At 46.4% G+C, this 26409-nt stretch overlaps 1 protein-coding gene across 1 annotated transcript in view; it reads left to right on the top strand.

The window, feature by feature from the left end:
* LOC144762990 (uncharacterized) overlaps nucleotides 1–26409 on the top strand; it is a 318770-nt gene that overhangs the window by 89059 nt on the left and 203302 nt on the right. Inside the window, exon 6 of the mRNA XM_078648303.1 lies at nucleotides 19397–19543. Coding sequence (XP_078504429.1) covers nucleotides 19397–19543 — 147 coding nt within the window. The remainder of the gene's footprint in view (nucleotides 1–19396; nucleotides 19544–26409) is intronic.

The raw sequence follows: 26409 nt of genomic DNA, 5'->3' as shown, positions 1-26409 counted from the left end.
CAATTATCTCATTCTGAAAATGTCCGCCTCTATCTGATTCAATAGTGACTGGAACCCCGAACCTAGGTATTAATTCTCATAGTAACAATTTTGCTACGGTTATGGCGTCATTCTTTCTAGCAGGGTAGGCTTCCACCCATTTTGAAAACAGGCAGACAATGACAAGGACATATCTCATTCCCTCACAGCGAGGCAGTGTGATAAAGTCAATCTGTATTCTTACAAAGGGACCTCCTGATTTTCCAATTTTTCCCAATTTGACTACTGTTCTTTTCCCAGCGTTAAACTGCTGACATGTTAAGCACCTCTGGCAGAGTGACTCTGCTACCTTCCTGAACTTCGGATTGTACCATGTTTGTTGGAAAACCAGAACCATGGCATCCCTACCAGTGTGTGAATCTCCATGTATCAGTCTGGCCATAGAAGCAAGCAGATGTCTAGGCAACACAGGCATACCATTTGGGCCCACAATGACACCATCCTCACTTCTCGGTCGACAACCAAGTTTCTTCCATTTTTCCTTCTCTTTTGAAGGCACAGCATGCTGCCAATCTCTCAACTCTTCCCAAGTGGGCACCTCCTCAAACACCATAAGTTGGCAGCTGTTTCCAGGTCCTCCCAGTTTGACATTTACAGACATGCGATTTCTGGCACAATGTTGGGCCACTTCATCGGCAAATCTATTTCCCAAAGTTACATGGTCAATGCCAGATTTATGACAGCACATTTGACCACTGCCAATTCTTTTGGTAATTGGATTGCCTCCAGTAAATCTTGTACAACCTTCCCATTTCTGATGGGAGTACCTGAAGAAGTCAGAAACTCCCTCTGTAGCCACAATTGGCCGAAGTCATGCACAACCCCATAACAGTACTGACTGTCAGTATATACTGTTATTCTTTAGTTTTTTCCAATTTTGCAGGCTCTTATTAATGCAATCAATTCGGCTACTTGTGCAGACTTTACTCCAAATAAACAGGATGCTTCTTTAATGCCATCTACAGAGACTACAGCATATGCAGCACTTAGGCCTACAAGTTCGTGTCTCATACATGAGCCATCCACGAACAGCTTCTCATCTTCTACAGGCAAAGGCATTTCCTTAATGTCTGGGCGGGGTTTAGTACTGAATTATGTCAGGTCAATGCAGTCATGCACGTCCTCTCCCTTGGCTTCTGTAAGCATTCAGTCAGGGAGCAGGGTAGCTGGATTCAGAATGTTGCATCGAGCAATGATTACATTCGCAGCACCCACGAGAATCCTCTCGTATTTAGTCAGCCGATAGGGGTGAGATACTGAGTTTTAGTTCTGGTCAATAAAATCACAACTGCATGGGGAACATACACAGTTACAGGATGTCCCATGACAATAGATTCACTCTGTTCCAGACTCGTTCAGGTGGCAGCTACTGCTTTCAAACATCCGGGTAATCCAGTAGCCACTGGGTCCAAAGTGGCAGAAAAATATGCCACTGGACGTCTAGTCAAACCATGCTCCTGAGTTAGGACCGATAGTGCACAATTATCTCGGGTGTCACAAAATAGTGCAAATTCCTTGGAATAGTCAGGCATCCCTAAAGCAGGGGCTGTACACAGACATTCCCACAATTTAGTAAATGCTGTTAAGCTTTCCTCATCCCATTCCACGGGGTCCTTTGCTCCTTTCTTTGTCATTTTTATCAAAGGCTTTGCCAAGACTGCAAATCCCACAATCCATTGCCTGCAGTAACCTACCACCCCAAGGAACATTCTGACTTCTTTCTGTGTACGGGGTAACTACATGTTTCGAATTATCTTGACTCTCTCTGAGGTAACTTTTCTGATACCTTTTTCTATTTGGTGCCCCAGATATTTCACTGACTTTGTACAGAACTGCAATTTGTCAGGGGACACTTTATGTCCTTTTTCACCTAGGTGATTCAGTAAAGCAATGGTGTCAATAACACAATCTCTATGACTTTTAGACGCCACCAAAAGGTCATCTATATATTGCACCAAAACAGATTTTCCAGGTAAGACTAAAGATTCAAGGCACTTTTTCAGAATCTGATTAAAGATAGAGGGGCTTTCTGTGTACCCTTGAGGGACACGATTCCAAACGTACACGTGACTGTCGAAAGCAAATGAGAAAAGAAATTTGCTGTCTGGATGCAATGGGATCGAAAAGAATGCATGACATAGGTCTATCACGGTGAACCACTCAGCATCCATGGGAATCTGATACAGGATTACTGCAGGGTTTGGAACAATAGGGCAACATGGAACAACGATTTTATTTACCTTTCGCAGGTCTTGCACTACCCTATACTTGCCACTAGGTTTCTTGATTCCAATTATCGGTGAGTTACATGGGCTACTCATCACTTTTTGTATGATGTTTGCTTCTAGCAGTCTTTTTATTTCAATGGTAACTCCTGCTCTCACTTCTGCACTCATTTTGTATGGTTTGGTATTGGGATAAACTGCATTTTCTTTCATGGCTATTTTAATTGGGTCTACATTTGCCATTAATCCTACATCCTTTTCAGTAAAGTCCCATACTTCTGGTTTCACTGTCTTTTGAAGTTCTTCAGGTAAGTCTTTTATAGTCATTTGTTTAATTTCTGAGTCTGGTCTAATTAACATTAATTTGTATATGCCATCCTCGTCTGGGGTTTGAATCTCGACACCCTTTGGTGTGCAAAAGATGGTGCAGTTCATTTTGCACAACAAATCACGTTATGTTATGTTATGTTAATTTTATTTTTATAGCGCACTGCTGCCCCAGCAAAGGGGCGTCCAGGCGCTCAGACAGGTACTATAACATAACACGCAAGAAATAAGAGGGAGCGGCTACTCAGAAACAGGAAACAAAAAAGTTTTAATAGCACGCCTGAAGATGGATAGGTCATTCAGAGCTCGGATGTGCATTGGGAGCGAGTTCCACAGTCCCGCGGCAAGCACCCGGTAAGAGCGGCCACCCATTCTACTAAGTTTGAAACGGGGGCAGACCGCCAAATGCAAAGCCTCTGATCTTAGGGATCTCGGAGGAAAATAGGGAGTGAGCAAGTTAACAAGAGCCGGCGGCGAGGAAAATTTCATGATTTTAAAAGCCAGACAGAGCGCTTTAAACTTAATCCTCTGTCTGACCGGTAACCAGTGAAGGGCAGAGATAGTACCGGAAACAGAGCAATGTCTGGGAAGACCAACAATGGCCCACGCCGCGGCATTTTGTACCCTCTGAAGCCTGGATGCCTCAGCCTGATTAACCCCTAACATCAGCGCACTTCCGTAGTCCAACCGAGATAAAACCGAGGCTTGGGCCACGAGCTGCCGAGTGGGAGGATCAAAGTATTTAAGAACCGGCCTTATGCCTCGCAGAATACCGTAACAAGTGGCTGCAACCTTCTTCGTATGCCCTGTGAAGGTGAGCGCAGGATCCAGCCAAATCCCTACGTTTTTCACTTCGGATGCTGGAATGGGAGTGACGCCCAGCTCTGGAGGCCACCACTGGTTTCCCCATAGCTCAGCATGTTTCCCTAAAACCAACACTTCGGTTTTTGTGGCATTCAGTTGTAAACAATTGGTACGTAGCCAACTAGCTACTACCACAAGTCCAGCTCGGAATCTGGGGGCCTCCACTTCCGGGTCTCCACTCAGTGTCACCGCTAGCTGCGTGTCGTCAGCATATGAGGTCATCGTCAAACCCCACTGTTTGACGACTGCCACTAGCGGTTTCACATATAGATTGAACAGAGTGGGGCTCAACGAGGAGCCCTGTGGGACCCCCAGATCCAAGGGATGGATGGTGGATTGGCAGGGTGGTATAGCCACTTTAAAGGTTCGATCTGAGAGGAAAGATCGAAACCACTGGAGAGCGGTTCCAGCTACTCCGGCTTCCTCAAGGCGCTGAATCAGTATACGGTGTGACACAGTATCGAAAGCAGCGCTCAGATCTAATAATAGGAGCGCTGCCGTACGTCCGGAGTCAAGCACCAGGCGTAGATGCTCGATAATATGGAGCAAAGCAGTCTCGGTACTGTGTCCAGGTCGGAAGCCATTTTGGCTAGAGTCTAATATCTGATTAAGGGCAAGGTGATCAGATAAAATAGAGTTGACGTGGGCTTCGGTGACTTTAGTGGTCCAAGGCAAAAGAGATATAGGGCGGTAGTTCTCAGGCAAGAGAGGGTCTAAATTTGCCTTTTTCAAGACTGGGGTAACTACCGCCTGCTTCCATAAGGAAGGGACCAGTAAGTTGACTGGACTGGTATCACAAACTACAAATCTATGCATTTCTTTGAAATTCCCTATTGTGATCTCCATGGGCTCAGTAACTGGGGTACTAATCAATTGATTAGACACGCCCACTACTTGGATTGCTTCTCCCGAGAGGGGTAGGTTTGGAACGTCTGCTGTTCTTACAGTAGAACGGGTAGCACCAGTGTCCAATAGAAAGGTAACATCATTTCCATCAACCTTTCCTTCAATGTATGGCCCTGACTGGTCTACCGGAAAGGAGGCGCCAAGAACACACTCCTTGTCCTCCCCTCTCAGGCCCTGTCAGTATTGGTCGTCACAGAGAAAAGTATCATTCAACAGAAACTGCGAAGTTGCTGCATTTCTATTCTCATTGCCTCCCCAGATCTCTATGTCATCACCCTGTGGTGATTTTCCCTTATAATTTGGTTTTGGCGCTCGGGGCAATTGACTTGCCTTTACCTGATGCTGGGTCTTTCTTGGTTTTTCATTCTGCGTCTGTGGAGTTAAATCAGGGGTTTGGGTATTATCATGCTGTAAATATGGACACTCGTCTCTCCAGTGCCCAATTTCTACGCACTGGTGGCAGGGAAATTTCTTTTTAGCCTCTTCTCTGCTCATTTTTACATTTGGCTTCCCACCACCCCCAGAGACTTGATTTTGGGTATTCTTATTCATCTTATTCAATTGCTTTTCCTGTTGTTCTGCTAGCTTCACTTGTGCCCACATAACCTTTTCCTTTAGGGCCTTTCGCTTATCTGCCATCTCGTCCTCACAGTACTTTGCGTACCGTAAGACCTCATCCATTTTCTTAGACTGCCAACAAATCTTATTGTCTTTGATCCACTGGCAAATTTCGGGTCTTAAACCGTTTACAAACCTGTAAATGAAGTGGGTCATATCCTTCATCTCGATGTTATCTATACCACTGTAAGTTTTGAACACCTGTAACAGTCTTTCATAAAAGGAGTGTACAGACTCATCCCTTTCCTGCGTGGTTCTATCTATTTTGGTCCAATCAGTTTCCTTTGCAGGCACCTTCTTCTTCAGGTGTAACATGACCTGATCATATTTTCTCATCACTTCCTCAGAGGGAGCACCTGTTACAGGGTCCCTGTCATACTCTTTGTTGGGCCAATCAATGGCAACCTTGCATTCGGTCCATAAATCCACAGGAACCACAATGTCGAAAAACCCATCCAGGTCTTTCCACAAGCACTTTTGCACCTTTACGAACCTTTCCACCTGCCGGTACCAGTCCACAGGCTTTTCTCGTAATTTGGGAAAGTCATTGGTAAAGGACACAATATCCTGTCTGGACAATGGAACGTGCACGTATTTTCCACCTGGCACTTCACGCATTGGGTACAACTGTTCAGGTTTGTCAGCTTCCTTTAGAACGAACTCAGAAGACGTCTGTTTAGATCTGGCCTCATCTTTCTTCTTTGCCCACCTGGCTTTCCACTTTTCTACGTCTCCCCATTTTTGCAACACAGTCAATAATTCTTTGACCTGCACCTTTTTCCCTGACACATTCATATTTTCCAGATCTTTGTCTGAAAAATCAGCTCTATAGGGTTTCTGCAGTGGCTTTGATTTCGAAATATCTATTCCCATACTAGCTGCGGTGTCTGTTCATTTCTCATGGAGCACTCTGGTATTCCGGGTAAAACTCTTGCCGATAAACAGCAACTCTTCTTCAGAATAGGTATTTAATCTGTCTAAACCTACATTTCCTGCCATCAGTTCTTCCATTTCTATTCTCAGCTTGAAGATATCTAAAGGTTTCGACTGAGGAGTTTGTTTTTCTAATTCTCGACTCCATCTTTCAATCTCTTCAGGAGTCACCAATGTGACACTCTTGGTAGCCGAAGTCGTTTCCATTTGAATTTCTCTCGTATTGAAAGGATTATGTCTTTTCTGTAATCTTTTTCCTGCATCCCTAATGGGCAGATCCATTAGCGAGACCTCAGACTCACATTCACTGGTCTGGTCATCCACGATTAAAGGCTCTGGTCTTGGCTGTGCTACAACTGGAGTGATAACTGGAGTCTTTGGACTTCCCTGTCTATCCCCATACAGCGGAACCACGGGTCCAATAGTTACCGGGATTGTCAAGGCTTCAGGACTTGTATTTAACTGGGAGATTTTCTGAATTATCTCAGCTCTCTGCTTAGCTAGAACCTCTCGTTCCCTGTCCTCCAATATTCTGTCTAATGAATTGTCATGTAATACCTGCGGGATCAAAGTTGGGGCGTAACTCGGGGCAGTGGGATGTGTCTCACTTGGTCCTTCACCATAATTAGGTTTTGGGAACAAACTTCCTGTGCCTAGGGATCTTGGTTCCTCCTCAGACGGGGGTCTTGAGAACGGAATTCCTGACGTTGAGGGCCTTGCCTCACCTTCGTAGGGAGGTCTAGAGCAGAAGTCTCTTTCTCTCGAATATCTTGACTCCCCACTAAATGGTGTTCTTTGACAGATATCTCTAGCACCTAGGGGTCCTAAACCCTCATTATACGGAGGTATTTGACAACCCTCTCCTACACTTACTGATCTGGCCTCTTCCCGGAGAGGAGGTCTCCGAGAATTATCCCCCCTCACTAGAGGGTCGGTGTCCTTCATTATAAGGAGGCGGACTTCTCATAAACATGTCATCTAATAATTCATCATCCGACTCCCCAATGGGCACCCAATGTTTGCATTTTTCCGTTCTCTTCTCTCCTGCAGGAGGACCACCCATTGACATCATTGGAAACAGCCCTTCTACAATCATATTCTGTCTCCACTGTTTCATCTTTTTATCTCTGGTCTCTTGTTTTAGTTTTGGATAAAATTTTGTTAACCCTTTATCCATTCGGGGCTTGTCTCTCTCAAAAGCCTCGATCTCCCATTCCTCTAAAGCCTCGTACTGCGTTAATCTAGGTCTGGGATGTAAGTCATTCATTCGGGTTCTCAAATTAAATAGAATCATGCCATTGAATGTACCTTCTAACGGAAAAGCCAAAATTCCGTCATCCTTGGTATATTCCGCCCAGTTTTCCAACCATACACACGAATGGTACCCTTTATCAAACATCATGAACGATGCAGGAGTATTAGGTGGCGGAATGACAACACCTTCTCTGGTTTTAATCGGCTTGTCTTTTTTGAAATAATTCTTCACCTTATTTACAATAGATAATTTTCTCTTATTTCCGTACATAATGCTGGTGTTATGCCCTTTCCACTGATCGTTCTCAAACCCTAAATGTCGTGGATCAGGTCTAGTATGCGGTCTATACGTGTGCCACATACGATTTCTGCGAGTGACTTTGTTTACAAATCGCTTCCAATCCAAGTGCGTCTTTCATCTGCGTGCAACCAATAAAATGCACGAATTCAAATAATCTCGACCAATGGGTGCGCGGCCTTTTCGTGAGACAGGTTCTCACGCTTCGGCACTCACCCCTCCTTCACAATTCCAGCTCCACTACACACCCGCTGCGTCTACCAATCCCAGCGCGGCACAGAGTGACGTCAGAGCAGCTCCGCAACTGACTCCCTCCCTCACAAGGTAACGGAAACTTAATTTCTCTCTAAAAGTGCAAGTGCTTTTGTTATTTAACAACGAATACACATTCGCCACTGTACTCAAGTGTCTAGACAGTAAAGATTTTGTTTCACTGCAAGTAAACTACTTCCATTTACTTTTCACCCACTACGGATAGATCTCTTCTGCCTACCCTTCACTCAAGCATTAGGGAACCTGCTACTTCTTTGACTTATCCACTTCTTTCCGGGACATATACTAAGTCTAAAGTTTCACCAGCGAACCCCTTTGCTATCACCCAAGCTCCGACGAACCTGCTACTCCTTCCGGTGCGACCCTTATCAGGTTATATCACAATAGAGGTTTTGCCAGCGAACTCGTTGCTATCATTTATTCAAACATACGTTCAGAAAACCCTAATTAGTGCTTCCAGTTCTGCCTAACCTGCACTAACTTTCCTAGAGTAAGTGACCTCAAAGCAAAGTGGATTCTCTTCACCACTCGCTATTCAATTCCCCGGGGATTCCCAACAAACATAAAACACTTTACTAACGAGTAGGTTAATACATATATCAGTATAATAATAAGAAAAACAATTTAAAACATTTCATAATTTTTCAAAGCAAACATTTCACGTGATTGATCAAGCCACAAAAATTGTTTACCCTTGTAGCAGCAATAAAATGTTAGCATCAACATTTTTTTTAGCAGCATCCAACCTATCTAGCTTAACTGGTCCTACCTAACTTTAACTAGTCCCTAACCATAGCTCTGCTACCAGAAAATTACTGATAGAGATCGCAGGTCACCCGGCCAATAATTTCACCATACACGTACCAGGCCCATATTTTTCCACTTTATCATATACATTAATCGGGAGACCTAACACTTTACTGCCAGTAACCCTGGTTCCTTCCTATTTATTTCTATTGTACCCAACTTACCAATCCACCGTTACGGGTACCTATGACCACAACGGATCAGGGAGCTAGCTGTAAAAGAAAAGGCAGGCAAAAATACAATACCGACTTTTATTTCTTCTGTATTCATCAAATAACCACAGACTACTGGGAAGTTTTAAAAGTTTATCTTAGAAATCAGATTCTGAGAGTATGCAATTTACAACGAGAAAACAATCTATAATCAGAATAATGAAGAGCACATAACCATATAAAAAGAAAACTAAGGCAACCATTTAGGAGTCTATAGGAAAGTAATAACAAAGCGATATGCTAAATAGATTTCGGAAATAGATCACAAACTAGAATTTTACTGTTTAGAGACTACTTTAAAGTAAAAAGATTGGAAATCCTATACATCTATAGGAGGGGGAAAAAGTGGAACACGCTATAGTTCTAGCATTATTACGTCCAAATCAGATTGCAGGAGAAAATTATATACCACATTTATGATTCATAAACAGTGTGGAGAAAATGTGTTCTAAAAGGTAGGGAAACATAGGGTCATGCTAAGGAAAATATACGGTATGACTTTTATAGTAGGTTGCGGAAAGCATGGAAAATTAACATATGCAAAGAAATGTCTTTATTAAAGCAAAGACAGAAAATAGAGAGTGCAGTATAGAGTTCTTAGCCCTATATAATTACCTAGAATGGTGTGCAGACCAACCCTGGCCACGGATCAGTCAAGGACAAATACCCCAAGGAAGGACAGTCATCTATGGGGCAGCAGGTGCAGATTGGACACCCCCGGACAGGACAGGAAAACCAGATTAGGATCAGGACAGGACCACCAAGGCACGACCAGCACCCGCAGTTTGGAAGCAACGCCTGCGCTCCACCCTCTCTGCAGCTATCAGTCAGAACCCCGATTGGGTTAGCGAACTCCCCAGCAAAGTGCTCCGCCAGCACTTAAGGTTTAATAAAACCTTAGAGTCTATGGTCAAATTTGGATAGAGTGCTCCGCAGCGCTCTGTATTCAGTCACCTATTGAGTGCGTTGGGTCAGTGACAGGTCAGCTATTCAGACAAGTCAGACAATTTCTCTAGCTAAACCTAGGCTAGTTATACTGTTTTCGGGTCAGTGTACCACCCCCCAAATGTTGCAAGTGTCAGAATCCCCAATTTCGATTGGTCCCTAAGTAGGATGGGCTAACACACCAATCACAATTTACGTCTACAAGCCGAGTTTTACATATTTTGGAACCGCCTATTGAATTTGGGGTTCCCATGACCGATTCTACAGAATACAATAGGAAAAATTACATTTGTTTCGAATGTAACATTTTTTAGCTTCTCCGGCTGGGTGAAGGTGCATCTTCCCAGGCACGTCTTGGCAGGGACCTTCAGTTGGCACCCTGTCAATGCCACCGGCAGAATACGGTCATGCGCAGAACATCATCTTAATATGGAGTCTTGAGCCTTGCATCAGACCCTCAATACCACGGTACATGGAAAGTAAGCGAAAACAAATTAAAACATAGAATATACATGATTTCACTGCATACTATGAGTAGCTACTTTATACTCCTTAAATTGAAAATTATACTATGGCATTACAGTTAGTGCAACAGACAAGAACACGAAAGCATTTGCGCAAGCTTCACCACGTTAGGACACAGACAACCATTTTAGACGCAAGTACGCATGCGCACATTTTCCCACCAGAACTGCAACTACGTCACGTCACGTGAGTGTGACTAACGCATGCGCAGAAGAAACTCATCAAGCGGCAGCCATTTTTAAGGACACGGGTTAATTGTATTAGTAAACACATAGGCAAGCGTCACTACGACACTCAAATATAAAGATAACGGAAAATTAGTAAGACGTATAGGATGAATTATAGGATTAAATGTTATTCGAGGTTCTTGATGTCAAGCAAGACGCGTAATATGCGAAATCTTGCTTCATCAGTACGATGAAAAGAGATTTAATGGCAGGGCCTTGTAAGTTGGGAGGAAACAATGATGGGCCATTGCCACGCGTAGGAACCGAAAGCAGTTCCTTGTGTTGCGGCGGGGCAGGAAGCCATACTGGTCCGGTTGGATCAAGGTGTGGCTCACCTTTTTAAGATGAGTTGCTAGGACCGTGGCATAAATTTTAGCCTCGGTGTTGATGAGGGAGATCGGACCGTAGTCAAAGCAGGAGGACAGTGCAGGGTGTATTTTGTGAATCACCACAATGGTGGCAATGTCAATATCTACTGGGAAAGTACAGTTCTTAGCTACTTTCATATACAGGGTGTGGAGTAATTGAGATAGAGTATCCTAAAAGGCTTTGTATTACTCTTTCAGGTACCCATCAGGGCCTTGGATCTTCCTAGACACAGTGGTGGAAATAGCCCCCTCTATCTCATCTAAGAAGATAGGTTGATCAAGTAATTGGACATCGGCGCCCAAGAGTTGTGGGAGCGGTATCGCCCATATCAAATGAGGACTGAGTCCCAGGTCCACAAATGAGGCCGCCATATAGCGGTGATGGTAGTATTCAGTGAAGGTCTGTGCAATGGAGGCTGTGACGCCCTGAGAATGACCCTCAACGTCTACAATTTCTAGGAGTATTAAGGGGCAGGAGGCAAGACACTAAAGGAGTTTTCCATTTTTATCTCCCTACCCATAGACTCGGGTTGTGGAAGCTCTCCACATCTTTTTGGCCATGTCTAGAGTGATATGAAGGATTTCTTCCCACAGGAGCTCAAATTGCCAAGGTGTGTCACCTCAGCCATCCATGGCCTTGGTGTGCTCCAGACGGATGATCTGAGCCTTCAGCTTGGAGATATGGTCCTCTTGGCCCTATGCTTTTTTTTTTAGGTAGCCTTTATCGAACCCCCCTGATGGTGGTCTTACCCACTGGCCACAGGGTACTGGGGCACCGAATGCATTTATCTTGCTGAAAGTAAAGCTTAAGTTTGTTTCCCGGGGCCTGCTTATAGTCCCTGTCTTGGAGAAACCAGGCGTTCAGCCACCAGCTAGGGCAGAGAGCTCCAGTGGGACCTCCCAAATGGAGGAGGAAGGGAACATGGCCATAGATTCGCTAGCAAGGATTTGAATATCAGTGATTGCACAGTATTCAAGGGCAGGCATGAATGTATTAAGTCAATGCAGGAGTGAGTGCTGTGAGCATGCAGAAATGTGGTTGTATTGGAGCAGGCGAGAGTTCCACAATCTCTACACATCGAATATGACAAACCTGGAGGCCCATTGTAAGAGATGTTTTGCGTTTGTGCAGCGTTCATCGGAGGGGATTTCTGTGGAATCACTGTCGGGAGCTAAGACTGCGTTAAATCCTCCCCCTATTATCGTCAACCCTTAGTGATGGGCCGACAATAATGTCGAGAGGTCTCAAAGGGAATACTTGCCAGTTGCCGGGTGCACATGTGTTGAAACAAGATTATGGGTATGACCACTCAGTGTTACTGTGAGGGCCAAAAACTTCCCCAGGGGAACTTTAGGTAGGAATGGTATAAGAGGATTGCTACGCCATGGAAGCCTTGTGTAAATCATGTGTGGAAAACCCTATCATACCCTAGATACATCAGGAACAGGCAGTGATTCCCCAGAAGACATGTGTTTGAGGCAAATGAGCTGCAGATTACACACTATGCATAGATGGCCACCTAGTGTTGGGCCCGGATGTTTGCAGTTTGTTTTGTTGTAGAAAAGTCTTTGGAAGTCACGGGACAGGTGACTCCTCCTTTGGATGATACTCTGCATGGGCATCGGCTCCAGCCCCAGATTGTGTTTTTCCGCCACCGGGCTCGGATGTGTTTTCAGCGCTCCGTGTTGAAACCGATTTCCTCCGGCGCGCAATCCTCACCAACTTACAAAACTTTGTTTTGAACGCTTTCCAGCCGACACTACTCTTCAACATCGAGTATCTTGATTCCGGTCGTCGTCGACGGCCTTTGGGCCTAGCTAGACCTCGACTCCAGCTCATGGAAAGGACGCCTTTTAAAAAGTGTCCTCAATGTGGGTCGAAGTTTCCCCACACCGACCTTCATGAAGTGTGCAACCTCTGCCTCTCTCCAGGGCACGAGGCGAAAGACTGTTCAGCTTGTGGCTCTTTCCGCTCCAAAAAGACTATCCGGGACCGAAGAGCGAGGAGAACAATGGCTCTAAGATCTGCAGCTCCGATTACGGACGACATCTTCGAGGAAGGCGTCAACATTCCAGAACAACATGACGTTCACAGCAACTCCGAGGCAGAAGATTCAGATGTCGAGGACATCACTCCAGCGCAGCGGGACGTAAGTAAGACCGTCGACCCCGACCCTTCCTCGACACACCCAAAGAAGGCCCCGGTCACACCCCCGCCCTCGGGCTCGGCTGCACACCAACACTCTGCTTCTACTGCCCCACCTTCGGGCCCGGCTACAAAGCCAATTATGCCTTCAGGCGGCTTGGGCTCGAGTACGCCTTCACACAGTGCCAACGCACATCTACCAGCACCAAAAAAGACAACGGCACCGACTACGCCTATATCCAAACCATCGGCGCCGAAACATACTCCTTCGGCACCGAAACCCAGGTCGGAACCAAGCAAACCCGCTTTGGATTCCAAAAAACAATTGGAACCGAAAAAGCCATCGGATCCGAAGGAACCGTCGGATCCAAAAACCGTACCGGAACCGAAAAAATCCTCGGAACCGAAAAAAGCTTCCGAGCCAAAAAAGACTCCTGCTTCCCCGGTAAAAGACATTGTCAAGAAACAAAAACAAGCCACTTCGGTGCCGAAACCTTCCTCCTCACCAAAAGATCGACCTCCTGCGGAGGATTTGCCTTATCCAGACCCTGCTCAAAAGACTCTAGCTAAGGATCCAATTATTGCAAACGTAATTTTGGCTTAAAAAAAGCGACCACTGGACACACCAGCTCCAGCTCCGCATTCAAAGAAGAAGGACATGGCTACCTCTCCCTTAAGACTGCCTTCCCCTTCTCTTTCACCTGTACCATCAGCACAGCCTCCCATACTACAGCATTCCCCAGCATCCTCTATCATACCAGACAGGGATGATAGCTCTGACGATATGGGGGGGTAACATACCTGATCCAGCCACGCCTACAGGATCCCCTGACCCGTGGGATGAGTATACCACCCCATATGTCCCAAATGTCCCTCAGCATGACATATACCCCACCAGGCCTTCCCCATCAGAAGACACTATAGGATTTAATGAATTACTTTACAGGGTTGCCATTATCATGGGGTAGACATACATACAGATCCTGTTGAGGAAGACTTCCGAATGGATACGTTTGATAACGCACAAAGGTCCTCATCCATTTTACCGATGCTTAAAGGAGTGATCAAGCATGCTCCTGAAGTCTTTAAGGACCCAGTCAGAACTCGAGCCATTTACCCTCGTATAGAGAAAAAATATAAAGCTGCCCCCTGAGACCCAGCATATATTAAAGGTCCAGTACCACTAGACTCACTTGTAGTTTCCAATGCACACAAGAGAGGAAACTCACAAACACACAAACATCAGGTGACGCTGCACCACCAGAAAAGGAGTCTCAGCTACTTGACGCATCAGGAAAAAGAACAGCGTCTCAAGCAGAAAACATGTGGCGTATCGCCAATACACAGGCATTATTAGCCAGATATGACAGGGCACATTATGATGAGCTAGAGTCATTAATGGGGCACCTCCCTGACAGGTACAACGATAGAGCAAACAAGCTTATCCAAGAGGGGAAAAACATCACAAACACCTCTATTCGGTGTGCCCTCGATGCAGCAGATACTGCCTGTTGGGCAGTTAACACCAGCGTTTTACTACGCAGACACGCCTGGCTACGTATATTAGGGTTCAAACCTGAGGTACAAAGTGCCATTCTTAATAAACCCTTTGATGAGCAACACCTATTTGGACCCAACGTAGAAGTATCACTAGAGAAAATGAAAAAGGATACAGACACTGCCAAATCTATGGGAGCCCTGCAGTCGCATGCTCCCAGACATTCATTTCTTCGGTCATCCTATCGAGGTGCCACCAGGGGATATACTTCAGACACAGATTTTACCTCGTACAAAGCCCCTACACAGTCCACCTACGGTAAAGGCTACCAAAGGACACAAACTTTTCGTAAAACAAAACAACTTTTTGTGTCTTTTTCACCGCCACATAAAGGCAACCCTATATCAAAATCAGGGATCGCCAGATGGATTGTTAAATGCATACAAATATGTTACCAAAAGGCAAAACGTACTTCAACAATTTCTCCAAAAGCCCACTCAACAAGAAAAATAGGGGCTTCAATGGCATTCTTAGGGAACATTCCCTTAGATGACATATGCAGAGTAGCTACATGGCTTACACCGCACACATACACAAAGCATTGCTGTGTAGATGTGCAAACTAAACAACAAGCCACTGTGGGCCAGGCTGTAATAAAAAGACTGTGTCAAACAACTGCAACAGATGGGGGTGGTCGCCGCTAGGTGTCGGTACTGCTATACAGTCTATGCATAGTGTGTAATCTGCAGCTCATATGGCTCGAATGGAAAATGCTACTTACCAGTATGCTTCTGTTCTTGGCATGTTGAGCTGCAGAGTTACACACGCCCACCCGCGTCCCCAGCTACCTTTATCTGTTCCAGTATTATTTTAATTAGATACAAATGACATGGACATCACTACTTCTTGTACAGCTCCATCACTTCCCTAATGGCGAAAAACAATCTGGGGATGGAGCTGATGCCCATGCGCAGTATCATCCAAAGGAGGAGTCACCTATCCCGTGACTTCCAAAGACTTTTCTACAACAAAACAAACTGCAAACATCTGGGCACAACACTAGGTGGCCATCTATGCATAGTGTGTAACTCTGCAGCTCTACATGCCAAGAACAGATGCATACTGGTAAGTAGCATTTTCCTTCTTGCAGCAGTAAAGCATTGGGAAGGAATAGTTGAGAGTATTTTAGAACTGTGGTGCATTTGGCACAGTCTATGTGCCTGTTAAAGTTCCACAAAAGGATGTGGAGAGGCTTAAAGTCAAGTTAAGGCACTGGCATGGCTGAGATTGGTGAGGAGGTTGGGTGTATCCGTCTGGGGCATGGGTAGGCTACCAGGCATCGGGCTCACGGACTAGGAAGGGAGATGCCTCTGGGTCAAGCGACCTGTAAGTGCGCAGTGGAAAAGTGTTGTCTCACAAGCTGTACTAAGACAGAAGAAAGGCAAGAACATAAAACCTGGGTCCCCAGCATTCCCCTATACCAACCTCCCACCCCATACTTTATTCCTTGAAGCATCTGTGGCCCTAAAAAGAAAACTAAAAGCAAACACTGTGAACTTCGGAGTGGAGTGGGGGACCCCTCCTAGCTGCAGGATCGTGAAAGTTCAGTAGTTTGGGACAGTCCATACGTGTACTGCCTGCGAGAGGTTTCTTCCATAGTCAGAGTGGCCTCAGTCTCCGATCACAGGGCTCCGTGAGAGATCAGTGTTCTCCAGGCGAGTGACAGGCAGGGCGTCAGACCATCTGCCCAGCTCACCCGAACTGGATTCCGGGTCCTGGATCCGCTGCGGTAGAGCTGGGGACACAGAAGACCTGCGTGCCCCCTGTACTGCAGGAGCAGGTAATATGGAAATCACTCTCCTGGCAATGTGGCCTCTTGCAGGAGCAAGTACACCTCCTCTGAGGCCTGGGAGTCTCATCTGCTGCAGCGCACGTGCATGTTCATGAGGGGGAGGTGTATGCGGCCACCTGTTGGTTGACAGGCTGCTCTCCTGTGGCCCAAGTTCAAGACTCCTACAGGATGTCAAAGAAGTAAGAGACAGGAGCCTGTATGGAAGGTTGAGATCCCAGAGCTTTTGCATTGCTTCTGTATAAGAGCGATGTTGGGCTTGCACCTCTTTGCTGTAGTCAAGAAGATCGATATCTCGTTCCCTTGGTAGGAGAGGGTGGGCAGAGAATGGGCCTCCTGCAGGATAGTGTCTCTGTCTTTAAAGTTGAGCACTCAGCCGATCATTGGTCTGTGTGGGGTCACCAGGAGAGGTCTGGGCACAAGAGCCCAGTGAGCCTGCTCCACAACAAACCATTCTGAGAAGCGATCCTAGGGCATCAACGATCTAATCCAGGTCTCCAAGAAGGTCACGGCTAGCGTTGGTTCCACTCTCTCCGGAATGCCAATGAAGCCTAGAATGTTCTGGCAGGAGTGATTTTCAGTATCCTCAGCCAGTCAATGGAGCTCAGCGGTGTCGGTCAGTAGCCTGGAGACTTGCACCTTCAGTTTCCCAACATCATCTTCCACCAAGGATGTGCAGGATTCCACATCAGAGATCCTGGCCGTCATGATTTTTGGGGTCTTGTCTGGTGAGAACCAATGTCGACAAGCAATTCCCCTATCTTGGTCTTGACAAAGTCCTGAGAGGAATGGATAGCCTGGAGGATGGTGGACAGATCTCACTCCATTAAAGGATTTTTAGCCGGGATGGCGTCTTCAGAGGTGGAGCAACCTGTGATATACTGGTCTTTGCAGGTTTGAGATGGAGGAAGTTTTAATAGTTTAATCTTGCCCATGGTGATCACGGGGGGAGGGAGATGTTCCCCATTGAGGTAGACCAATTCAAAGAGGAGGTAACACCTCTTGGTCAGGAGACCATTGCATAGGCTAGGGAAGGCAGGATCAATACTCTTCTTACACTTCACCAGCTACCCAGCAGGAAGCTTCCCAACCAGGAACCAGTTCCACTATACGTGGCCGCAGGGAAGGCAATGGCGTCTCGATGGCATCTCGATCAGGCAAATATGGACGGTAACCTGTCATCTTAGGGGCTTCGTGGTGCTATGGAGGCCACGAGGCCTCAAGAGCGATGCACCGGAAGGATCCTCAGTCCAACACCTCAAAGTCTGTTATGGCTGCCAGGTGTCTTCTGCATGATCCACTACCAGGCTGCCTTCCTCCTAGTCCATGGGGTCTAATCCTTGCATGGGGAGCAAGACCTTAGCACTTGGATGGAAGTCTACACATCAGGAGCCACGTGAGGGTATAGCTGAGTACCGGAAGCCAGGGGATGCAACCGGAAGTCCCCCCAGCATCTTCAAATCAGCAGGTTGTGTGTGGAAAGTGACCCCGGCAGTTCAGGTGTTATGGGGCTTGTGTGGGTCCAGGAATAAGTAGGCTTCACTCCATCCACCCCAAGCCCCCAGTTCGGCGCCACCCCCCAGGGAATCCAGTACCTGTATCTACCACAGAAGGGGTCCTTGACGACTAGCAAGTGTCTTACTGTGCCCCAGTTCTCTCAGGGATTTAACACTGTTACCAGCTCCCCCATGCAGCCTACTCACCTGCTCAATCAACGCCCTGCTGAGGACCTCCTGGGGATCAGCTACCAGCAGGCCATCGCGGAGCAACGCAGGACTAGGGCAAGAAAGCCTATTTAGAATAGCCCGCCCCCAAAGGCTGGCCCGGTAATGCATCTAGCGGGAGCCCAGACATCGCAGGCAGGTGTAGTCAGCAAAGGGTGGGGCCTGAGATCCTCCTATTGGACGCCCGCTCCAACAATAAGGATCTGTGCGACTCACCAGGCCACAGCCCGCCCCCTCCCCAGGCTATCATCTGGAGTCTGAGGTCGTGGCCAGAAGCAGCCAATAGAGGCTTGTTCTGTGATACGAGCAGCAGACCAGCAGGCCACGGATAGACCTCAATGGCAAGCAGGTTTGTGGCAGTCCTGTGGGCTTCACATCCGTCCCGGGCCACAAAGTCAGAGGCAGCACATCTGGGGGCCATGGAAGCGTTAAGCAGACCACACAAGCCCTCCTCAGAGCCCCAGGGGTCCTGGGTCACAGACCCTCAGTGCAGCCTCTCCATGGGGCAGCCATCTTGTGTGTGGGCAGGCCAGATGCCACAGCCCCAGGAGCCAATCGTGGTGTTCAGCAGAAGCAGGATTTCTGCGAGGCAGCCACAGGCAGGTACAGGAGTAGTTGTGGTGTCCAGTGCTCCTGAGACTAGCAGGGATATGAGTGAATGATGTAAGGGTCCAGAGCACACTTAGAGTGGGTCCAGCATCTCGACGCTCGTTGCCACACTCCATTACACCTGTTTGATTGACAACATACATACAAGACAAAAAGGGACTCACAAAGAGGAAAGAGAAAGGGCCTATGGTGATCAAAATACCTAGGATCACAATGGAAAGGATTAGAGAGGTTGAGAGAAAATGTATTAAATCTATTTTGAAAATATTTGTACAGTAACATGCAATATCAACTCAAGCTAATCGAAAAGTGAGGAGTGGTGAATACTCTCACGGTTGAAAACATTAATAGCAAATGTTGTGTCCAATCTACTGTATTCATTACATTTACAGTAGAAATTATCCACAGAAAGTGTTGAAGTATAAGGCATTCCATGAATACAATATTTTATTGTATTATTGTAACAAACGATAGGGGTGTTTCTAACTGGGACTGTGATGAATGGAGGTTGAGATGTACACATCTCTTTATTTACTATGTTAATAATTTCAACCAGGGATTGAAACTGGTAAATCCTGATTTCATAAGGTATTCTGAGACTTATAGGATGCTTTTTGCTACTGAAAATCTATGTGCGACAACATTGTGCCATTCTCATATGCAATTTAAGGTTGGTTATGTTTTTTTCTGCTGCTGATGAATTTGCATCATAAGCTCAATTAATATTTCTGCAAATGTTTTACTGACAGAGAAGCTAGGTGACTGCCCTGAGGTAAATTATACCTGCCTAATCGATCCTCTGCCCAGACAGTGCAACAATGACGGGGAGTGTGGTGGGATCCAGAAGTGCTGCCAGCAATCCTGTGGCTTTGATTGTACAGACCCCGTGCACCCAGGTACAGTACGAGTGATTGACTGTCTAAGAACAAGACACAGATTCAGTGCTCAGACCCTATCACGGTTTGTTAGATAATGCAATGTTTTGATGTGCACACCCTAGGTATCTGTTTGGAAGCCCAAAGCAGAATCTCAATGGTCAGTAGTCCGACCTTTGAATTTACTAACATTGTAACACAGTTACCAAATGCACTCCTAATTGTAGCCCTGTTGAAAGTTTTGAAAAGCACATAGACACTGTACATAGAGTATTGCTCGATTTTAAAATGCACACTCTTCTATTCCAAACTAGTTATCAGTAGAAGCTCTGCATCAAGTGGGAGGCTCTTGTAAGATGCAATCAAACTTGTTCTTTGATGTACCTCGTAGCATTGCATCCTGCATGGGATTCTTCTGTTAGCTCTGAACCAGATCATAGAGCTGCACTTTGCAAGGAGTAAAGAAGAGAAAAACTTCCATTATAAGAAACGATGCCCATTCCTTCACTACATTGTTTCCAAAGGCGCGTGCATTACGCGCCAGCCCGTCGCACTGCGAAGTGAGGGATTTTCCCCTAACATTTAACCAATATCTCGTTCACCAAGTTCAACAATTGATATTCCAATTTGTTCATTAATCATCGAAATGTTTAGTACACTTGCTAGAAGTCACTCAAAATCACTGCGAGTACAGCGGGGAACAACCTTTACAACGCAACTTTTACAACGCACTACCATTACAAGGAAACTTTTACAACGCAACATCCTTTACATAGCATGCCATTACATCGCATGACACTACAATGCATACCATTACACCGCATGTCATTACAATGCAGTCAGTACAACGCATACCATTACAACGCATACCATTACCATCCAACACTTACCCTACTGTTGCACCCCCTGGAGTTAGAATAGTAATTTTTACCCGTACACTATCCAACAGTTACCCTACTGTTGCACCCCCTGGAGTTAGAATAGTAATTTTTACCCCTACACTATCCAATACTTACATTACATGCAATGTAATGTTATGCATTGTAATGGTATGCGTTGTAAAGGTAGTATGCGTTGTAATGGAATGCGTTGTAAAGGTAGTTTTAAAAAATTTGTTGTAATGGCATGCGTTGTAATGGAATGCGTTGTAATGGATGTTGCGTTGTAAAAAATGCATTGTAAAGGTGTGCGTTGTAAAAGTATACGTTGTAACATCATACAACCGAGTACAGCAGCTTTCTCATTGGTGTTTTATTGTTTAATTTTCAACTGCCTTCAGCGTGCCCATACGGGCTTCGACTTAAGCATGTAGAGATATATAATTCATATTTCAGAACCGCACAAAATTCCACCCAATGCATTTCAGCCTCTCTTTAGACCTTAGTCAGGGGTAACTGAAAGAAACAGAAAAAGAACATCTAAACCTGTTGTTGAAAACATAATTGAATCAGACCCTTCTATACTTGTGCCTTTGAAATCATACGTTTTCGATCATTGCACCCCTCCCAGTTTGTGAAACAACATGCCCAACACAGTTTTCTCCATTTTCCTTTAAAAAATACCTGAAACCAGTACATTCGAGACAAACAATATCACCATGTAAAATAATCAATAAATACTACAAACCAATCCGTCTAGTGCAAAAAGTCCTTGCTTCTGTCAAACAATTACCCCTTCCCATCTCCAGGTTACCAGTCTAAATCCTAATGACTACCTGTCTTTCCCAAACCCGTAATACTGACCACTCTGCCTTGAATGCCGCGGTCTGTGACCTTATTGCCTCCTCTATGTTCTCTCCCTCTACGATAACTGCATTTTCTCTTTCTCTTATCTTCACATCAGCTGCTAAGCTCACCCTCCTGAATCCTTTCTATATATAGCCAATTGAACGGATCTTATCCTGACCATTCCCACACCTCATCATGAGTAACGTTACAATATTGAATACTCATAAAGCAGTAATCCCATCTCAAAAGCATGCAGCAGTCTGCAGAACCCACCTAAAGTAAGACATACTGCTCAGCAATAAAATTATACCCCCAATCCAGGCTGCAACACAGAGTTATTTCACTTAGTCAACAAAAGAGATGAATTGCCATTTTAAGAACAGGCGTGCAACCGTAACTAAAGAAAGAAAGTGTGGTACGATGAAAAGAGATTTAATGGCAGGGCCTTGCAAGTTGGGAGGAGACAATGATGGGCCATTGCCATGTGGAGGAAGCGAAAAGCAGTGTCTTGCGTTGCGGCGGGGCAGGAAACCACACTGGTCTGGGTGGTCAGGGCGTGGATAACCTTTTTAAGACGAGTTGCCAAGAATGTGGCATAAATTTTAACCTCAGTGTTGATGATGGAGATCGGACGGTAGTCAAAGCAGGATGACGATGCAAGGTGTATTTTGTGAATCACCACAATTGTCGCGATGTCAATATCTACTGGGAAAGTACAGTTCTTCGCTACTTTCATGTACAGGGTGTGGAGTCGTTGAGATAGAGTATCCTAAAAGGCTTTTTAGTACTCTTTCAGGTACCTATCAGGGCCTGGGGTCTTCCTCGATACAATGGCGGAAAGAGCCCCCTCTATCTCATCTAACAAGATAGGTTGATCAAGTATTTGGGCATCGGCGTCCGAGACATGGAGAGCGGTATCTTCCATATCAAATGGGGACTGAGTCCCAGGTCCACAAATGAGGCCGCCATATAGCGGTGATGCTAGTATTCGGTGAAGGTCTGTGCAATGGAGGCTGTGACGCCCTGAGAATTACCCTAAGCATCTACAATCTCTGGGATTACTCGATTTTGTAAGGGCAGGAGGCAAGACACTAAAGGAGTTTGCCATTTTTGTCTCACTACCCATAGACTCGGGTTGTGGAAGCTGTCCACATCTTTTTGGCCATGTCCAGAGTGATATGAAGGATTTCCTCCCACAGGAGCTCAAATAGCCAAGGTGTGTCACTTCAGCAATCCGTGGCGTTGGTGTGCTCCAGACGGATGATCTGAGCCTCCAGCTTGGAGAGATGGTCCTCTCGGCCTTATGCTTTTTTTTAGGTAATAATAATAATAATAATAATAATAATAGGAGAGATTTATAGAGCGCCTGGTTACACCCACTGGTGTGTCCCCGCGCTATGGTGAGAAGCAGCCCCAAGTGCTAGAGAGCGAAAGCAGAGATTAAGAATGCCCTAAGTCCACACGAAAAAGGTGAGTTTTCAAGTCCTTCCTGAACGTGGTTTCCGCTGCCTCCAGCCTAAGACTCAATGGCAGTTTGTTCCAGTTTTGAGGGGCCAGGCGACGAAATGATCTGCCACCCATCCTGGACTTCAATATCTTAGGGACAGTCATCAGACCCGATCCACAGGATCTCAGTTGCCTAGTGGGCACATATTGAGAGACCAAGTCCGCCAAATATGCAGGGCCCTTACTTTGGTAGATGCGGTGGCACGCACAGAGTGCCTTAAACATCACCCTCTCTCTAATAGGAAGCCAATGAAGAGACACCAGAGCCTTCTTCATAGACGCCCTTCTAGGTAACATGAGAACCAGCCTGGCCGCTGCATTCTGCACACATTGGAGCCTATTTAGACACGACCCCGTCGCACCCAGGTACAGTAGATTGCCGTAGTCCAGGCGGGAAGTTACAAGTGCGTGCACCATAGACTTCCTGGCAGGTACCGGCAGCTGGTCCAAGGTCTTACGAAGGTTTTTTAGGACCGCAAAACAGGTACCTGCCACCCGTCTAGATTGGTACTCGAAAGAGAGCTTGGGATCCAACCACATGCCCAGGTTTTTCACCTGATTACTCGGTATGGGAGTGGGACCCAATGTCTGGGGCCACCACGCCGACTACCAAACTGATGGGGTGCGGCCTACAATCAGCACCTCGGTCTTGTTGCCGTTCAGCTTCAGGCAATTATTAGACATCCAAGATGCCAGTTCCTGTAGACATGCCGTGAAGTTGACGGCCGCCGAGTCCAGATCCTGCGTAAGGGACACCACCAGTTGAGTGTCGTCAGCGTAAGACACTACCCTGATCCCAAATCTCTCAGCGATGTTAGCAAGGGGGGCCACATAGAGTTTAAAAAGGGTCGGACTCAAGGCCGAGCCTTGCGGCACCCCTTGAAATAGCGTGATGCTCTTAGAGTAGCAGGAGCCCTGTCTCACCTGGAAGCTGCGCTCTACCAGGAAAGAACCCAGCCACTTCAAGGCAAGACCAGAGACACCACCTGCCTTCAGACACTGTAGCAAGGTGTGATGAGCCACAGTGTCAAAGGCGGCGCTTAGGTCCAACAGGATCTGGGCCACTGTCTGCCCAGCATCCACCCTCTGCCTGATAGTTTCCACGGCATAGAGCAGCGCCGTCTCAGTGTAATGACCAGCCCGAAAACCCGATTGAGAAGAGTGAAGAAGATGGAATTTCTCCACATGCGTCGTCAGTTGGTTATTCACCACTTTCTCTGCCACTTTAGCAAAGTAGGGAAGAAGAGAGATGGGACGCAGATTATCGAGTTGTTCAGGGTTAATATGAGGTTTTTTGGGTAGGGGCAGGACCACTGCTTCTTTCCAGCAGTTGGGTACCATGCCAGTCCCAAAAGAGATCTCCAAAAGATGTCTAATATATGGTTCCAGGACAGAGATACTCTCCTTAAGAGCTTTAGGGGCAGCGGGATCCCTAGGAGAGCCTGACTTCACATTCAAGCATATTTGAATGAGTGTCTCAGGAGGTGGGATTAAGAGGTTACTCATTCCTTCACCCTCCCAGACACCTCTCTCACACAGCCCGATGCATTTACCATCCCTAGCTTCGTCAGGGAAAGTGGGGTATATTTTGTCTACCTTGTTAGAGAAGAAGTCAGCTACACGATTGCAAGCCTCTACTGAGCCCAAGACAGAGGGAGTGCGATTAGCCAGAGAGGAGATTTCCTTATAAATCTTGAACAGTTCTTTAGCCACATTACCTGCAGCCCCAATTCTCTCTTGATAATAGCTAGCCTTCGCTTTCCTAATGAGTCCATGATATGTGTGTAGCCTAGCATGGCACTCTTTCCTCTCCTGTTCCGAAAACCCCTTTTTCCAACTTCTCTCCAGACGTTTACACTCTTTTTTGGCAAGGCCTAGATCACAATTGTACCAGGGAGCAGATTTTTGTACCCTGCCCTGCATCTTTCTCCTTACCCAAGGAGCCGTGCTATCCAAGGCTTCAGTTATGCACCTATTTAAGTTGGTGCAGGCGCTTTTGATGTCCAAACCTGAAATTCAAAACGCCGAGGAGACCCTACCCGAGGAGACCCTTTCTGGGACGTTGCTGCTGTTCTCCTTTCTGCCTTCGCCTCTACGACTTGCAGCACCCGCTTCGCGGGTGCCGCTGCGCGGCTTGCTGTTCGCCGCCTTGGGACCTTGCTGGCTGTGCCTGGGGCAGGAGGATACATCGTACCAGGGGTGGTGTGCTGCAGGGACTCCATTTCCCAGGAGTCCCTGCCTGACCTGGGTCATCTGGTCTGCGCCCCCTGGTAGCCCCGCCCCCAGGTCGCCTCAGTGAACAATTATAAAAGGTCAAACTACACGCTGCGCGGGAGCGCGCGGGAGCGCCGGGCGAAGCCCGGGCAAAGGGCGGGCCCTCTACGGCCCTCCAAGGCCAGAAGAGGCCGGGCTGGGCCACCCCCCTAACGACTGCTGTACACCACTGTCGAAGGTACTTATTATACCAAGATACTATTGGAAACCTTGGCCTTACCCATTTAGTCTGTGTGTGCATTTTCCCACTAGTGATTAACCCTTTGGCTTGTCCCTTTCCTGTGCATTATGAGAAAAACTGCCAAACTAAGCAGGATGCCTACTTTAAGGTCAAGCACTAAGCAGAAGATGGTCGCCCCCCAACCGGTTCCAACACTCACTGCGATTGACAAAATGTTGCAACAGACTATAGGGGTGGTGGCAACTGCTATTGCTAATACAGAAAGAAGGATGTCGCTACCACCTACAATATTTCTACATGATTCGCAAGGTGCAGTTATAGACCCCCTGGTTACCACTACTGACCCTACTGTTGACTTAGATCTCAGTTTGTGCGTGACTTCCTCCTTTGCTGATCTTCCATGCGCTCAAGCTCCAACTGAGTCTCTAAGGGCAACTGAATCCCCTCAGAGTAACCTGACTAACCCTCGAGGTGGAGGAAAGCTAACTCCAAGTAAACAAGAGTAAAAAAAGAATAGTGTTTCCCCGGTACACAATAAAAACAAAAAGAAAAAGGGTCAGAGTACCATGCAAAATCATAATCTTGTCGCCCGACTCCTAATTCTACACCAGGAATACCTTGCTGGGTAACAAACATGGTAGCTGACCTTAAGGCTGATCTCGAAGATACTATTAGTGCCCACATTAAACCTCTAATGTCAAAAATTGACAGGCTGACGTCCCTAATAAACAATAAAGGGATGGGCCCCATTAGGCAATCGGTAAAGGACAATACACCACCTAAGGGGGGGGCAAAAGGGGGCTCTATTATTATCAATAATAAAAACACCCCGAATCCCAAGGTTACTATAGCCAAACAACCCTTAGCTTCAACAATGGACAACTCAAAGTAAGGCTCTGTCTGGGAAGAAAGCTCCCGCCTCTCTGAAGCCTAGTGCACCTTTTATTGACACACATGTTTCACCAAAGAAAGGGCATGGATCGGGTGGGGCTCCTTTTTTGGCAGGTAAAACTGACCACTATCGTGTAGAGGGAATAAGCAAAGATATTGTCCAGCCAAAAACACAAGTAGAAAAGACGAGATTGTCACGCTTTAGGACAATTAATCTCCCCCCAGAAGCTTTACCCTTTGTGGTCGTACTAGCTGGGGTACCATCACTGAAGGAGGGAAAAAGGGAAACGCAAATTGAACTAAAGAAC

This window comes from Lissotriton helveticus, chromosome 6 (genome assembly GCF_964261635.1).
Source record: "Lissotriton helveticus chromosome 6, aLisHel1.1, whole genome shotgun sequence".
In the NCBI taxonomy this organism is placed as follows: Eukaryota; Metazoa; Chordata; class Amphibia; order Caudata; family Salamandridae; genus Lissotriton; species Lissotriton helveticus.
The sequence above is the reverse complement of the archived record's forward strand: the minus strand, read 5'-3'. Positions and strand labels throughout refer to the sequence as shown.